The 17,968-nt window shown below is 37.0% G+C and overlaps 1 protein-coding gene across 1 annotated transcript in view; it reads left to right on the top strand.

Annotated features, from left to right (window-relative positions):
- Nucleotides 1-8,390: 8,390 nt before the first annotated feature.
- The window catches only part of CCDC39 (coiled-coil domain containing 39), a 49,672-nt gene continuing 40,094 nt past the window's right edge, over nucleotides 8,391-17,968 (top strand). The window contains exons 1-3 of the mRNA XM_032630245.1: nucleotides 8,391-8,499; nucleotides 14,619-14,738; nucleotides 16,403-16,549. Of these exons, the coding sequence (XP_032486136.1) occupies nucleotides 8,410-8,499; nucleotides 14,619-14,738; nucleotides 16,403-16,549 (357 nt within the window). The 5' untranslated portion in view covers nucleotides 8,391-8,409. The remainder of the gene's footprint in view (nucleotides 8,500-14,618; nucleotides 14,739-16,402; nucleotides 16,550-17,968) is intronic.

Raw genomic sequence — 17,968 nt, 5'->3', positions numbered from 1 at the left:
AATCTATATAAAAAAAGAATGTATATATAGGTATAATTGAATCACTTTGCTGTACAGCAGAAATTAAGACAACATTGCAAATCAACTATATTTCAATTAAAAACATAAAGTTCTAGGGCTTCCCTGGTGGTGCAGTGGTTGAGAGTCTGCCTGCCGATGCAGGGGACATGGGTTCGTGCCCCGGTCCTGGAAGATCCCATGTGCTGCGGAGCGGCTAGGCCCGTGAGCCATAGCCACTGAGCCTGCGCGTCCGGAGCCTGTGCTCCGCAACGGGAGAGGCCACAACAGTGAAAGCCCCGCGTATCGCAAAAAAAAAAAATAAATAAATAAATAAATAAATAAAGTTCTTGGGAAGCTGAAAAAAAGTACTAGAAAAATATATATATAACTTATATATAAATATTTTAATGAATAAACAACAATAAATTTTAATGAATAAATACTAAATCTTAATATAAACTTTAATATTAAATATATTAAACTTTTAATAAGAGTAAAATTTAAATAAATTAAATTTTATGTTGTATATAATACTTATATATAAATAAATAATATATAAAATAGTTTATTTTTATAGTCTTCCGGGCAAGGCTTTCCTTAGTGAGATGCAAAACAAAAGTTATCAAGGAAAAGACTGACAGATTTAACCATTTAAAAATTTAAAACTCCTCTTTTCATTTATATATTTATTCTCTCAGCAGATTTTTATTGAGCATTACCATGTGCAGGTATTGTTCTAGTTTCTGAATATAGTGTGAACAAAATGCATATTGTTCCTATTGTCATGCATATTATAGTCTAGTGGCAAATATAGAAAATAAGTAAACAAAATAAAAATATAAGTACTAATTATGGTGAATTAGTCTCAATGTAATTACTAAATGTGAAAATTTTGCTATAAGACAGAGTAACAAGTAAAAGCTATATTTGATTGAATGGGCAAGGAAGGCCTCTCTAAGGAGGTTATATATAAACTGAAGAATACAGAGCCCTGCAGAATACTCTAGAACTAGACATTATGGAAGAAAATGTTCCAGGCAGAGGGATCAGTATATATGAAGGCTGGGAGACTCCTTGGTTTTTTGAAGCTCTAAGGAAATAATTTTAAAAATTCAAGGTGGCTGAAACATAGTGAATAAGGGGAAAGGTGGCAAGAGATGAGCTTGGAAAAAATTTTTCAGGGATAAGATCACATAGGATTTTGTAGACCAGATTAAGGATTTTGGATTTAATTCCAACTAAACCAGGAATCCACTGAAGAGTTTTAACTTAGAAGAAATCTGATTTAAGTTTTTAAAAGCCCTTAAAATGGTACAACAACTTTGGAAAAGGTCTGGAATGTTTTATAAACATGCCCTGCTGTCAGCAATTGTACTCCTTGGTATTTATCCAAGAGAAATAAAAACATATGTCCTTGAAAAGGCTTGTACTGAGAGTACACATTAATAATTCTGAAACACATTTAAATGTACTTTGGGGTTGCAAAAATAAGTAAATGGCTGATGGATAGTGGGAGCAGGGTTTCTCACTGTCAGGAGGGAAGTTTCAAATAAATAAGAAGGGAAGGCTAGAATAAACTCTGTGGTACTAGATTGGAGTCAGAGACATCAGTATGTACTAATGTTTAGCTTATACAGATAGACACAAAGATGATTATAGATTTGTATGAATTCTTGGGTTAGTATACATCATATATTATCTAGTTTTGTCTGCTGAGAGGGTCCAGAAGCACTGACAACCCATTAACAGCAAACATGCCCAGAGCCCAGATCTTGATTTCTAAATGCCATTCTCCAATAAAAGGAATCAGAGCTCCTTGGAGAAATGGCTAATTCTCAGGCTGTGTAAGGTAAAATACAAGATGGCCTGGAGCACTTTGTAGGCCAGAAAGTAAGGAGGTGCTCAAAAAACAAAAAGATGAAGGCATGTCAAAGATACAGGGGCCAATGGCCAGAGCTGGAACAAATTGGGTAACAAAATAGCATAGTTTGGATTATAATCCAAAGTATAAAATATATGAGTCCACAGTAATATAAATAAATAATTGAATAAATAAATAAATAAATGGAGAGGATAGACTCCTACTTACAGAAAAATCTCAAATAATACATGTAGATACTCTCTTTTTGGGAGGTAGAGTGTAATCTCTCTCCTCGAAGGCAGACCGAACTCAGTGAATCATTTAGAGTATGGAAAGGGAAATAGTAGCTTTACAATGGAGAAACCTGGCAAATGCTATCTTAACAAAATGATCACAGGTAAAATCACCAGTAATGCCATGATGACATCACGAGCCCTCTGATAAGATGTGATGAGAAGTGTATTTCACCTCTGTGGTTTTCTTCCCCCAAACCCATAACTCCAGACTAATTATGAGAAAACCATCAGATAAAACATTAAGAGACATTTAGAGAACTTCTATATGAAATAACTGACCAGTACTTCTCAATACTGTTCAGGTTACAAAAAACAAGAAAAAACTGAGAACTTGTTACAGACCAAGGAAGACTAAGGAGACATGATAACAAAATGCAATGTGGTATGCTAGATTATATCCTGAAACAGAAAAAACATGGATGGAAAGACTGGAAATCTGGAGTTTAGTTTATAGTAATGGGCCAGTGTTGGCTTCTTTCTTTTGTCAAATGTACCATGGTAATGTGTGATGATAATATTAGAGGAAACTGAAACTACATGAGGGATATATGGGATATTATCTTTGCAAGTTTTCTGTAAATCAAACTTATTCTAAAATAAAAAGTGTATTAAAAATCTTGTACAGGAGGGGCTTCCCTGGTGGCGCAGTGGTTGAGAGTCCACCTGCCGATGCAGGGGACCCGGGTTCGTGCTCCGGTCCGGGAAGATCCCACATGCTGCGGAGCCGCTGGGCCCGTGAGCCATGGCTGCTGGGCCTGCGCGTCTGGAGCCTGTGCTCCGCAACAGGAGAGGCCACAGCAGTGAGAGGCCTGCGTACCGCAAAAAAAAAAAAAAAAAATCTTGTACAGGAATGTTTATAATAGCTCTATTCATAGTTTCCCCAAACTGAATACAATCCAGGTGTTCATCATTAGGAGAAGAGGTAAACAGTGTGTTATATTTACATAATTGTAAATTATAACAAAATGTAAAGAAATGAGCCATTGATACTGCACTATGGATGAATATCAAAAACGTGAAGCTGAGTGAAAAAAAGCCTAACATCAAAAAGTACATATTTTTATCAGTCTGGGTGCAATCAGGAGAGAGCAACCACACAGCAATTTAATAGGGAAGGCTCAATATAAAGAATTGTTAACTGTAACAGAGGATGGAGTAACAAGCAGCTGGCCGTTAAGAAGTAAAGAAAACTCTAAAGAATGGAGATATAGCAGAAATAAGGAGCAGTTACTATCCTTAAAGCTGAGACAGTGTGTCCAGGGAAGAGCCTCCCCACCCTGTCCCCCAGCTAAATGAATGGCAGAGAAATCATTGTGCTGGTCGAACTTGCTGGAAATCTGTTCTCTGTGGTGCCAGGGAAATCTATTAAGGGGGTGATGTCTCACTGGGGGCACTCTGTTGCCAAACTACCCAAGTTGGGGTGGGGGTGAGTGCTAAGGGAAGCTGCTGCACACAGCAGGAGCTGGGCATGGAGAAGCCACAAGCGCTGCAGGAGCCTGATGCTGGAAGAACTTCCTGAGATGCAGGAACTGGATGCTGAAGAAGCTGTGCGTGCTGCCAGGTGAGCACACTGGAACCAGGGAGAAAAAAAGGCTTTTCTCCTCCTGCAGTGTCTCTCCTGTGCCCTGATTGATAAAGCTTGATGTTGTGCCAGCTGTTGAAAGAGAAATATTTAAAAGGCCCGTATCTGTTTTCACAGAGCAGGCAAAATGGGTGAATTTGGAGCTGAGAGGCAATAAATGGTAAATTTAGGAAATATAGCACAATACAGTACCTTTTCACTGATTTGAAGTTTTAAAAGAGAGGAAACTAATGTATGATAGAGAAAATATCAAAACAGGAAGTTGCCTCTGGGGGGTTAGGGGATGTGAGAGCAGGGATTGACTGCAAAGAAGCAGGCAGAAACTTTTTGGGGAAGTGGTGATGTTCCACCTCTTGAGCATAGTTTAGGTTAACCTGGTGTATGCATTTGTCCAAACTCAAGATTTGTGTATTTGTTTGTATATAAATTTTACCTATAGAGGGAAGAATGTAAACAAAAGCAAACATATGCATAGTGAAGTCTTTAGGGGGGAAGTGTACTGATTACTGTAATTTACTTTGAAATGCATCAATAAATAACATGAATTGATGAGTGGATGGATAGATGGGTATGTAACAGCAAGAATAGTCAAACATTCATGGTAGGACCTAGGAAACATCTAGATCAGGGGAATAATGGTGCTCACTGTAAAATTATTTCAGCTTTTCTATATGTGGGAAATATTTCAGAATTAGATGTTGGAAGTAAAAGATTACCTTAACTGTTGAGGGAGAATGGATTTCGGGGGAACAAGAGTAGAAGCAGATTGTTGAGGATGCCATTGCAGTAGTGCAGTGAGAGATGATGATTGTTTGGAGTGGCGGCAGTGGACTTGGAAGGGAGTCATAAAAGCCAAGAGAAGAAAATGTTTTAATAGGGAAGGAATAGTTGAGCTGAATGTAGCCCGTAGATCAGGTAAGTTGATGATGAACGTATACACTGGAATATGAAGCATACTGATGGCAATGAGAGCAGTTTCTGAGGTGTTGTATAGCAAAATACACTAAAAAAAGTTAAACCCCCCCCCCCAAATTAGGAGAAAAATACTCATACACACACACAAACATGCACAAAGAAACTATAACATAAAAAACACTGCCATAATTCAATAAGAAGAGACAACCTAATGGGAAAAAATGGACAAAGGATATGATAAAGAAATTCTTAGCAGAAGGAATGTGATGTTTAGTCTCACTCATAATTATATAATTGTCAATAAACAATGAAAAACCATATTTTACTCTTTAGGTTGTAAAATATTTGATACTTCATAAGAATACTGTCATATTTTGTAGGTATGCAAAGACATTTTGAAAGATAATTTAGTGGTATCTATCAAAATAAAATTGCTTATACCTGTTTTCCATTAATTTTACTTCTAAGAAAATGTCATGCAGAAATACTTACATAGGTGTTCAAGATTATATCTTATTCACCAAATATAACACTAACTGAAAGATGCATTCCAATTTTGGAGATATTAAAATGTGAAAATAAGCATAGTCTAGAATTGATGAAATACAGTATTAGAAAGGTGTTCATTATAGCATTGTTTATAAAGTTAAAATTGATTGATGATACTGAATTTTAAGCTGCCATTAAAAGACCAAAGATCTAATATACTGACATGGAAACATAGCCACTATTGTTAAGTGAAAAAATGAAGTTGCAAAATATTTAGGGCTTTATTTCTATAGGAAAAAATTAATATATGTATATACTTACAGCTTCATTTAAAAAAATGCTTGTAGGGGCTCCCCTGGTGGCGCAGTGGTTGAGAGTCTGCCTGCCGATGCAGGGGACACGGGTTTGTGCCCTGGTCCGGGAAGATCCCACATGCCATGGAGCGGCTGGGCCCACGAGCCATGGCCGCTGAGCCTGCACGTCCAGAGCCTGTGCTCTGCAACGGGAGAGGCCACAACAGTGAGAGGCCCGCGTACCACCAAAAAAAAAAAATGCCAGTAGGATAAACACCAAAATAGGGCAACTTTTGAGAATGAGATTGGCATGGAGCTGAGGATATCTTTTCCTTTTACTTCATACATATATGTATTTTTCTTTCTTATAAAACAAAGATCACGTTATTTTTGCAAAACCCAAAATCTCTTCATATTTTAGCCTTAACAACCTGATCTGGATGAAGTTATCTATTTGGGAATGAGATAGTAAAAGGGTAACATCTACCTTAGCATTTGGGGATTAAATTGATTATTTCATGGTTAGTGACAAGGCTTGTAAAACTTTGGGCTTTATTTCTAAATCTGAATGAATAATGATAGGGTTAGAATCTGGAAGCTGTAGAATTATAAAAGTGGGAAATGGATGATAGGAATACTGTGGTGATGAGGGGGAGAAGCAGGGATATTGTTTAAAGGCAGAAAGGTAGAATTTAGAGGATGCATGGACATTTTGTCCAAAATTCAACATTGTATAATCATTATCCTGAAATTCAGGAAATAGAAGCCTTGAGATATGGGAAATGGGATTCTTTGCAGGGATTTGGCTGCCAAAGCTCTTATGTCCTTGGGGCCTAGAGAAGTACCCAGCAAAGACAGCTGCAGTCATACATTTGGCAGCTACAGCTGACACTGAGAGGGGTGGATCAACAGATTGGCACAGGCGAAGGCAGTTGCCTCAGTATTCACATTTTAAAATAATCATTCAACAAGGGACATTGCCATAACAATGTTTAAATATAAATAACAATATGTCATCTTAATATATGCTGGATATTAACATTTTCATTAGTAGTGTTGACTAAACTATTATAAAATAAAATATGATCTCTATTAAGGTTATTTAAGCTGTAAAAGTCCATTATTCCATATAGGTCAACATTCCCTCTACAAGCTCTCTTTCTCTTAACCACCTTGGAAATTTAGGCATTGTAGAACTGGAGAGTAAAATGCCTTGCTAACTCTAGACTTTGAAGACACTATTTCTAAGTCCATAATGCTAAATATATGGAAAATCATGTAAGCACAAAGAGACGAAGCTACAAAAGATTTCAAAAGTATAGCAACAAACCAAGGGTACAAAAAGACATTTTCAAGACATTTGAGGAAATATGAATATGAAAAGATACTGATCATGAAGAGTTATTTTGATACTGTTAATTTTGTCAGATGTGATAATGATATTGTGTTTGTTATAAAACATTAAACGTAAAACATTAGTGATGCATGCTCCAGTAGTTATGGGTGACATGTTATGTTTGTGATTTACTTTAAAATCCTTCAGCAAAAGATCCAGATGAAACTAATATGGCAAAAAAAAAAAAAAAGAAAGAATGTTAAGTCAAGGTGATGAGTATATAGGGGTTCATTATACCCTGCTCTCTATTCTTACATATATTTAAACTTTTTATAATAAAAAAGGTTAACAATGAACAGGTAAAATAAAATTCAAAAGGGCAAAAAAAGCTACATATATTTGACTATTGGATAAGCAAAATTAATTGGTCCTCACAATGAAGTGGTAGAGTATTCCAGCCAACAACACCCCTCATTGCAGAGTGCATAGTTTGAGACCAGTTTCCTAGTTTAGGCCCTGCTTACTTTACCCGCTTCACCTCAGGGAGCTTCACTTCATTTATCTAGGAAATGAAAGGATTAGGTTAGTTCACTGTTTTGTGCTTCCCAGTTCTGAGAAGCGGGTACATAAAACACGGGTCATAAACTCAAACTCCTACCGGTGCCAAACAGTTAATTCAAATGAGTGAATTGGTAAAGTGCTTGCCAGTCTAAAGCGGTTAGACTTTTTCGAGTTTAGGAAGAAATATAGGTTTTTGTGTGGAATTAAAGATGTGTAAATGCTAACAAATGAAAATGTAAAGAAAATAGGGACTTCCCTGGCGGTCCAGTGGTTAAGACACTGCGCTTCCATTGCAGGGGGCACGGGTTTGATCCCTGGTGGGGGAACTAAGATCCCACATGCTGCCTGGCCAAAAAAAAAAAAAAAGGAAATAAAGGTGTGGGAACTCTGCGCTGCAGGTTTGCCATCTCGGGGCAGTTCACGACTGCGGTCAACTAGGACTCTGCAACCGGGCAGAAGACCATTGGGTGGGAGACCAGAAGTTAAAACAGACGAAGATCAAAACATCCAGCAATGATTCTAGGGAGTGAATTATGCTTCAAAATACCTGTCTACTTCAGCCTACAAGATTTCATCTACTAATGAAACTCAACAAACGCCACTTGAAAGGAAAGCTAGGTTTATTCTTTTCGTTAGCGCTCATCTTCCGCCCGCGATCGCAGCTGCGTAGCGCAACGCAGGTCCGGTGCCCTGTGGTCCCCGGGAGACTGCAGGCGCCACCGATTCTATACCTCCCGGGAGCGCCGAAGGGGCTAACCGGAGCCGCACATTGAAGGACTGTTATGCCGGTACCTGGCATCCCAAGGAACCTCTGGAGGAGTAAGTTGATTCGCTTCTCTGGGTGCCCAAGAAGAAAAAGTTGCACTGGATCCTGGGAAGGAGTTCTCAACCGGAAGATTTGCCTGGGCGCTTCCTGTTTGGTAACTAAGGGCGCGAAACGGTTGCTAGAGCTCCAATAGCAACTACCCCGGAGCTTTGCGAGTTCCTTGGGTTGCCTCAGGTGCCGCTCACGGGCGATACGAGAAGGTGGATCTTACCTCTGCACCTTTTCTGAGGTCCCCTATCTGTTTGTCATCATGAGTAGTGAATTCCTGGCGGAGCTGAATTGGGAGGAAGGGTTCGCCATCCCGGTGGCGAACGAGGAGAACAAGATACTGGAAGATCTGGTAAGGATCAGGTGAAGAAGGCGGGGAAAGAAGGGATCTGTTGGGGGACGTTTCCTAGTTGGCAGAAATACCCCAACCCTTTTATTTCTCTCCGTTCTTTCCCTAATCCCATCTCTTCTCGGTCTACCTCTCTCCGGCAGCATCTCCTTCTTCCCTCACCTGCTAGCCCTTTTCGGTACTTGCTAAAGCATTAAAATCAATCAATCAATCAATCAAACTGAAACTATAATAGACATTCACAACTATAAAGCTTGAAACTTTACTCCCTCCTCCTCTTCCACCCCTTGCACTCACTTCTAGCCTCCTGAGCAGTAGAGGAAAGGCTGGTTCTCGCGCCCGCTTTTTCCTTCCTCAGAATTAAGCTCAGTTTGCAAAGGGACTTCTGAGGTTTGCGTAGCAACAGTTATTTGCGGATGTTTGTAAACAAAACATGTTATGGTTGACATTTCTTTTTGAGTTACTGCCTATGATGTTTAAAGTGACTCGAAGAAATGTTTTTAAGAGGGATGTTCTAGTAAGTATGTATAATGTGCAATTTACAGCTTTTCAAAGTGAGGATTAGGTTGTCACAGAAATATATAAAATATTTTTGTAAGGAGTATTTTACACCAGCTTGCAACCAATGCATGGTAGTTGTTAAAAATAAAATTGCAACCAGCTCAGGAAACTTTGAAAACCAGTTAGCAGTCAGTCTAAAGTTCCATCACATGGCAATGTGTTGTGTGGAAGAGGGTCCAAGAAGACCGATGATGTTTACACTACTTTAGAGAATGGAAGAGAAGGTTCCTCTGAGAAATGAAAATCCTCCACTTTGTTTTTTGAAAATATGTTTTTCAAACTCTTCTGACTTATTTACTTATATCTAATGTAGATGGCTTCAGATTTTGTTTTTTCTTTTAAGTGAAGGACAGCATTAGGAAATATAAGAGATCTAGCACTGAGTACTGAGGACTAATAATAAGTATCCAGTCTTGGGTTCTGATCCTGCTTACGAGCACTGAGTCCATTTCTTCTTCTGTAAACTGGAGATAAGTAAAATAATTATCTCACAGGGTTGTTACACAGCTCTAAGGACTTTAATATAGGTTAAGTTCTATTCAAACGTTAGTTTTTGGTATTATTGCCATAATATTTGTTTCACAGGACTTTATATACATATTACTTGTATTAGCTATTTAAAAAAATATGAAAGAGCAATAAAAAGAATATTGAGGGCCATAATCACTTCATCTGAATAAACTCCAATATTAAAAAAGCAACTCTTGAAAGTTTAAGATATTCAAACAGAAGAGAAGGGTATAAAATAAAAAATTCAAGATATTCCCTCCCCAAAGTACTCACTGTTGACCGTAGAAGTGGCTATCATGGCTTTAAACAAATATCCCAGACATCATGGTCTACAGGTATACAGATAGAAAAGACAGGAGTATTATAAAACTGGGATCCTATTACATGTGCTGCTTTTAACATAGAAATTTAAATTTAGTTTTACTTGTGTTTAAAGGAGAAAATGAACGGAATTGTTGAATTTCAGTGAGTATTACTTGGTTATAAGAGATAATGGTTGCTGAAAGATTTCTTTAACATTAAGAAAAACTAAATGGTTAAATTAATTGTTTTTAAAAAACTTCTTTGCTTCATTTGTAGACAGTATGGGTTGACTCCCTGCTCTTTCATTTCTCATCTTTGAAATGAAGAAATTAGCTCTTTTACCCTTCCTGCCACCTTCTTTTCCCCATTAAAAATAGTGGTTTTATTATTTTTATAATATCAAGGTTTATTTTATTTTCATTCTATTCAGTGCCCTTAATTTACTGCAAGTGTTTAGTCTTAGTTTTATATTTAAAATGATTTAATGGTTGTTCATACAGCCACTTTTACTAAGTTTACCTTTTTTTGAATTTTTCACTTTGATTCATCTTTTGACTGGTTGGGTACTATCCATGTGTGGGTTTCAAGAAGGACCCACAGTACTGTGCTTTCAATTCCTCACATCCCTGGCTGCCAGTCTGGTTCCTTGCATTGCCAACTTTACATTTATAGTCCTTAAATTGTAGTATCAGATCTTCAAGATACTTTCTCTCTCCCCCTACTCCTTCCTCCTGGAGTCCTGTGTTTCCCAGTATGGACTATTTTCCCACAGACTTATTTCCCAGCTGTTAACTTGAGAATTCCCTTTCCTTTACTGGGTTGATGCTCTATTTCCTACATCACATAGCTTCTTTTTTCTCAGATTATTATTCTTTTATTTTAATGAAATACTTTATTGTGTCTTCCTAAGAAGGGTCTATGGGAGGTAAACACTGTGATTATCTTCACATATGATGGTCATTTGGCTGGGTAGAAGATCCTAGAATAAAAATAATTTTTCCACAGAATCTGGAAAGTATTGCCCTATTATCTGCCAGCAGTGTTGTTGGTGAGTAATCTGATATTAAAATGATTTTCATTTCTTTGTAGCTTACTTTTTTAATCTCTGGAAGCTTTTAGGGTTTTATTTCATCTTTACATAGAAATTTTAATTTTGGCAACTGTATCAATCATATTTTTAATTTTCAGGTTATTTGCTTCTTGCTTTTTTGTATCACATGGTCGTGTTTTAGGAGTACATTATCATTTACAATCTCTCTGAGTGTGTATGTGTCTGTGTGTGTGTGTTTAGTTCTTGTCTTTTGTGTCCTGAATTATCTGTTTTCTTTGGGATCTTTTTGTTTGTTTATCTTGATGTCCCTCACATTATGTAAGTTTTCAATATATATCTGGTGGTCCTTGCATGTCCTTTTATATAGAAGAAAGAGGCAATAAAATGTTGTTTGGGAAGTCTATGGGGAAGGAATTATCAAGTTGTGCTGAGTTAATCATTATGCTTTCATTTAAAAAGCAGATGCTTTTGCTCTGGGTTCATTATGCAATGATAAAAATCATAATTGATGAAGAAAATAAAAGTGATAAAGCACCAAACAACACAACAGCTAAATATGTAAAAGTAAAAGCTTTTATAAATGCAAGTAGGCCTTGACAAAAATATGTAGTGAGATACTTCAATATTTACTTCCTCAGAATTAGACAACTCTAATAGACAAAAATAAAGATATAAAAGATATGACGAATACAACAAAAATAAGAACATAGAGAACATATATCCCTTAAGTAGAATATGTTCATAAAACATTTACAAAGGTAGATTATGTACTAGACCAGAACAAAAACCTGAAAATGAGTGATCAACCTTAAATACAGTAGGCTAAGTGAAATAAGCTGGACACAAAAGGACATACTGTATGGTTCCGCTTATATGAGATAACCTAGAGTAGTCAAATTTGTAGAGACACAAAGTAGAATGGTGATTTCCAGGGGCTGGGGGTAAGGGGAATGGGGAGTTGGTATTTAATGGGTACAGAGTTTCAGTTTGGGAAGATAAAAGATTTCTGGAAATGGATGGTGGTGATGGTTGCACAACACGTGGATGTACATAATGCCACTGTACTTAACGGACACTGAGAAACGGTTAAAATGGTTAATTTTATGTTATATATATTTTATAACAATTTAAAAATGAGTGATGGAAAATTTATAGGTCACTTTTCTGATCATAAGCCAATAGAATTTATAATAAACAATTAAAAAAATTACCTGCCATTGTTAGGAACTGAATACTTGCGTGCCTTCCCCACCCCCCCACCCCTGCCCCATTCATATGTTGAAGCCCTACTCACCCCCCTCAACCCCCCGTGTGATGGTATTTAGAGGTGGGGCCTTTGGGAGGTAATTAGGTTTACATGAGGTCGTGATGGCAGGGAAGGGAGAGCATGGGATTACTGTCCTTATGAGAAGAGGAAGAGAGACCAGGGCTCTTTCTGTCATATGAGGACTCTGAGAAGGCAGCCATCTGCAAGTCAGGAAGAGAAATTTCACTGGAACGGAATTGTCTGGTACCTTGATTTTGGACCTCCTAGCCTCCAGAACTGTGAGAAATAAATTTCCATGTTTTAGCCACCCAGTCTATGATATTTTGTTATGGCAGCCTGAGCTGACTAAGAGACCCATCTTAAATATTGATACTTAAGTGAGTTTCTCAGAAATATATTTCTGGGTAACTTTATATCAAAGAGAAATTGAAAGGAAAAAAATCACCTTTTAGAAAACAGTAAAAGGGGACTGCGTCATACCCACACCCACGGGAAACGGCAAAAATCTTAGAGAAAACTTATAGCCTTAACTGCCTTTATTTTAGATCAGTGTCTTAGCCTGGGTTACTACACCAGAGTAACATAGACTGAGTGACTTAAAAAACAGACATTTATTTCTCACAATTATGAAGGCTAGAAGTCAGGATCAGGGTGCTATCATAGCTGAGTACCTATGAGAGCCCTCTTTCTGGCTTGTAGATGGCTGCCTTCTGGCTATGTTCTCACATGGCTAAGAGAGAGAGAGTGAGCTCTGGTCTCTCTTCCTCTTCTTATAAGGACACTAATCCCATCATGAGGGTCCTACCCTCATGTCATAGTTTAAACCTACTTACCTCCCAAGGGCTCCACCTCCAGATAATATCACATTGGGGATTAGGGTTTCAATATATGAATTTGGGGGTGACAAATATTTAGGTCATAAAAATCAGTAAGACAAAAAGTAAAGAAACTAAGAACTCCTCTTATAAGTTTTAAAAAAGAACAATAGGGCTTCCCTGGTGGCGCAGTGGTTGAGAGTCCACCTGCCGATGCGGGGGGCACAGGTTCGTGCCCCGGTCCGGGAGGATCCCACATGCCACGGAGCAGCTGGGCCCGAGAGCCATGGCCGCTGAGCCTGCGCGTCCAGAGCCTGTGCTCCACAACGGGAGAGGCCATGGCAGTGAGAGGCCCGCATACCGCAAAAACAAAACAAACCAAAAAAAAGAACAATAAAGTAAAAAAAAGGGAATTAAAATAAAAACTGAAATTAATGAAATAAACAGCAAAAAATACATATTTATTATTACAGTTGACCTTGAACAGTGTGAGGGTTAGGGGGTGCTACCTGCCCCCCCACCCCCAGCAGTGGAAAATTTGAGTACTGCTATCTCTGTCTCAAAAACAGGGAATTGATAAATGATTCACCCAAGGGCAGGAAGCTGAAACAGTTTGGATAGAATCAGGAATCAAACCTTAGTTCTTTTGATTCCCCATATTGTGTGTGATCTCTAAGCAAACACAAACTTTTCCCCACACTTAGTTAAAGATCTGTAAAATGAAAATATAGGTACTATATTTATTGAAAAAAAATCCCCATATAAGTGAAACCACAGTTCAAACCCAGGTTGTTCAAGGGTCAACTGTACTTAGTAAGTTTAATAAAATATAGGACATAACAAATGAGTAAATTAGTATTTATTTTCTTTCTTCCTTCGTTAAAAATTCAAATATTTCTTCTGCATTTTAGTGGATGGTGTTGTGTACCTCCTGGGTTGTAGCCCCAACATGGGGAACCACAGCTCCAAACACTAAGGAAGCATATTTTTTGTTGTTGAGCTTTTATACTGCTTCGAGGGGTGACATACTCTAGTGGTCCTGAGAATGTGTGTTATAATTTCCTAAAGGTTTGTTTGTTTGCTTGCATTTACAATGTTTTGTTTCTACTCAGGGTTCTTATTCAAAAGACACACAAAATTTATTAAGAAACAGGTTTTAAGCATGTGAGAGTTAGCTGTTCTGTTCTGTTAAGCTTAGCCTAAGTCTGTTGGTTTTGAATAGGAGTTCAGGGAGGAGCTATTACGCTGCATGTACAGCTACTTTTCAAATTTATGTTTCATGCTGTGGGTTTTTGTTACATCTTGTTGCTATGCTCTGTCTACTTTAGCTATCTTGTGGTTTAATTACAGAATAGAATCTTATTAAAGTGCATTTTAGCAGTGGACCTGCTAACGCTGTAAATCTGAGAGAGATTTCTATTCTCTTTTAATATGGTGCTAATTTTCCCACAGAGCTATTTTATAATATTTAAAAGATTAGTAGATTTTAGAAGTTTAAATGGATATTGCAAGAAGTAAAGTAAATGAGGATTTAATTTTCTTTTGATTTTAGATCCTTTTAATATGGTAAAAACTTAGTAGGACTTTGGTTAATCATAGAGTTTATTATTTACAGTTGTCAAAGCTGCGGGATGAAAGGTCAAGCTTTCAAGATCAGCTACGTGACTATGAAGATCGAATTAATGCTATGACTTCTCACTTCAAAAATGTTAAGCAAGAGTTCTTATTTACCCAGGTACAATAATGTTGAAATTCACATTGATTATATCATGTGTAGTCATGGAACATTTCACATTGCATTTACATCTATGATTTGATTTCAGAGATATTATAGGAAACTTTCGTATAACTCAATAATTATGAACATAACCTTGAACCTGAAAGTAGGTAGGAAAAAGACTTTTAGGAACTCTACTGCCACAAAATTCAAGGAATAATTAGTTCATTTGAAAAGAGAAATCCTCATTCAAACAGTCTGATATAAGTCAGCTGATTATATGAGAAGGATACAGCGATGGCAGTGAGAAACTATGGCGTTAAGTGGAAGCAGACCTAATAAAACACACAATAGAGTTTCTGTCTACTTTTAAATTTTTCAGCACAACCACCTGGAGCCATTTTGAGTGGAGGTAAATAGTCCACACACTTCAGTAGCCCTTAGGACACGACGGTATTTTAGCATAGTTTAAGAATTGAATTTTATAATGGCGATTCTGAGGTAATAGAAAAGTTAAATTATATTCAGGAAACTAAGGTAACTGGGAACAGTACAACGCATTTTAGAAATATTAACACAAATAATAAAAATTAAAACTTAGAGTGATTAATTAAGTAAACATCTGTTTTATGGACAATCTATTCATGTGTAGAATCTCTTTCCCTGATGATGCCCAGGAAATCAGAAAGCTCTGTAAATCAGCATTGGAGAGTTTACTAACTTCCATCTGAAACTATTTTTCAAAAAATGCATCAACTTTCCTTTGAAGAAGTGTGTAATTCTTAAAAATGAAAAAAGTCATGTTTTTAATACCAATTTATACTTAATATAGGTAAGTAACTGTTTTATGGGTTTTTACAAGTTTTATTAGAAAGTTATAAATTTAATGAACTTTTAAAAACAATCTCAAGATTTTTGTATCCTGATGTGATTTAGTAACTAATAAGCAGTTTGGAACAACATCTTTTCTTCAAGTTGTTAAACCACTGAGTTGGGGAATTGAGAAACAGAGATTTTCTGTAGGTGTATTTCATTATAGCCAAACCTCAATTAAGTAGGACAATAGAGACAAAAGACAGTAAACTTCCTTCAACACTAACAGCCTTAATAATGTAAAAATAATACAAATGGTGATAACTTTGAAGCCCTACAAGATCAGTAGTCAACAAATACGATTTTATTAAGTAAAACTTAACACAAAGTCATCATTGTATATTAATATACTCTAGGACATATTTATAACGATCACTGTTTACATAATTACTTTAAAATTATCTCTGTTAATTAGAATATGTGATCAATTCTTATAAACATACCATTTCCTAAGTATTTTTAATTAGTTTCATTTTTTATTTTTAAATAAATGAATTATATCTTTTAAAAGACTCAGTATATAAATTTTGGTTTTCAGCAGTTTCCTTAGACCAACATAAAAACTGAAAACTGCTGACAACATTTTTTCCTAGCACATTCCATGAACTGACTTCTTACAACTAGTAAGCAACACCGACTACACTGAATCACAAAGTCTAATGTGGTGTAGGTTTCCGAGAAGTGGAATTAATAGTACTTGATCTAAGCATTTTGTGGGAACTTTGTTATTTTCTGTCTAGTGGATTATTATGAATAGTTTATAATATTAAAATTTGAAAAGTCTTTCTGTCTTGTATATTATTCTGTAGTCTCTTTGCAAAGCCAGGGAGCATGAGATTGAAAGTGAAGAACATTTTAAGATGATTGCTGAAAGAGAACTGGGACGAGTGAAGGATGAAATGCAACGACTGGAAAATGAGATAACTTCAATACGGGAAAAGAAAAGTGATAAGGAAGTATGTGTTGAAATGTTACTTAAAATTGTGTGCTATTGTTCCTTCTTCCCTCACCAAATAAACTTTCTTTTTTTTCCCTATGGCAAAGGCATTCTTTAGTTTCCTGACATTCACTTAAGTTGTTTTTTTGGACAATGAAACTGACGTGGAGCTGTAATTTGAATCAACAGTGATAGAATGTTACATTTATTTTCTCAATATTCATTTACCAAAATAGTCATTGAGCCTTACTATGTGCAAAGTACCATGCCGGCTGCCTGTTATATACCACACTAGGCATAATTTATAAGTGCTACATTTTTAAAAGCTACATTAAAAAAGTCACTTGTGATTTTGAATTTCATTTTTCAGTTAAAATTTTTACTTTTCATATTATCAGCTGGTGATTCTAATATTAAACTACTATAACCTATTTTTTTCTTTCTTAGTTTTTAGTTACCTGGCTGGGAGCTCTTTCCAAATTCAATTCTTATCTTTACATATGCATATACTTATGGAAATGTATATATCTGTATCTCTATATGTATACATATATGTATACATATGCATACACATCATATTAATTTGTATGTGTTTGCATATTGATCTGTTTTCTTCTTGTGAACCTAGATTTGTTAAATGAATACATTGACAGAAATATTTTTATCTGCTTAACTAGTATATTTTAATTAGACATGCTTTCAAAATTTCTATATAAGAGGTCTTTTAGACGCAGCAATCTGATTGGAAATGGGGCTGAAGGGGACTTGTCTTGGGCGTGAGTTAGCATATCAAGTACATTATTTTTATTAAGGTTGTGTATCAGCTTGGGGTAGTTTTGGTGGAGTGACTAATGAGATTGCTCTAGGGGAGCTACCCTGAAGCCTTTTTTTTTTTTTTTGCGGTAAGCAGGCCTCTCACTGCTGTGGCCCCTCCTGCCGCGGAGCACAGGCTCTGGACGCGCAGGCCCAGCGGCCATGGCCCACGGTATCCTCCTGGAGCTGGGTACAAACCTGCGCCCCCTGCATCGGCAGGCGGACCCCCAACCACTGCGCCACCAGGGAAGCCCCCGGAAGCCTTTTAAAGCAAACTTTGGCTCAACCACTGTTCTCAACTTTGTATAATCATCTCCCCTCTATTTCACAACTGAATAATTAAAATATTAGTATGATAGTTATACAATTAAATATGGCATTTATATACATCTGGCCAAGGACAGAGACAGGATGTCTTTCTTCCTTTTAAATATGTCCTGTAATATGTAGTGTTATTTATTTATTTATTTGCGGTACGCGGGCCTCTCACTGTTGTGGCCTTTCCCGTTGCGGAGCACAGGCTCCGGATGCGCAGGCTCAGCGGCCATGGCTCACGGGCCCAGCCGCTCCGCGTTATGTGGGATCTTCCCGGACCGGGGCACAAACGCGTCTACCCTGCATCGGC

Source organism: Phocoena sinus, chromosome 4, assembly GCF_008692025.1.
Source record: "Phocoena sinus isolate mPhoSin1 chromosome 4, mPhoSin1.pri, whole genome shotgun sequence".
NCBI lineage: Eukaryota > Metazoa > Chordata > Mammalia > Artiodactyla > Phocoenidae > Phocoena > Phocoena sinus.
The sequence above is the reverse complement of the archived record's forward strand: the minus strand, read 5'-3'. Positions and strand labels throughout refer to the sequence as shown.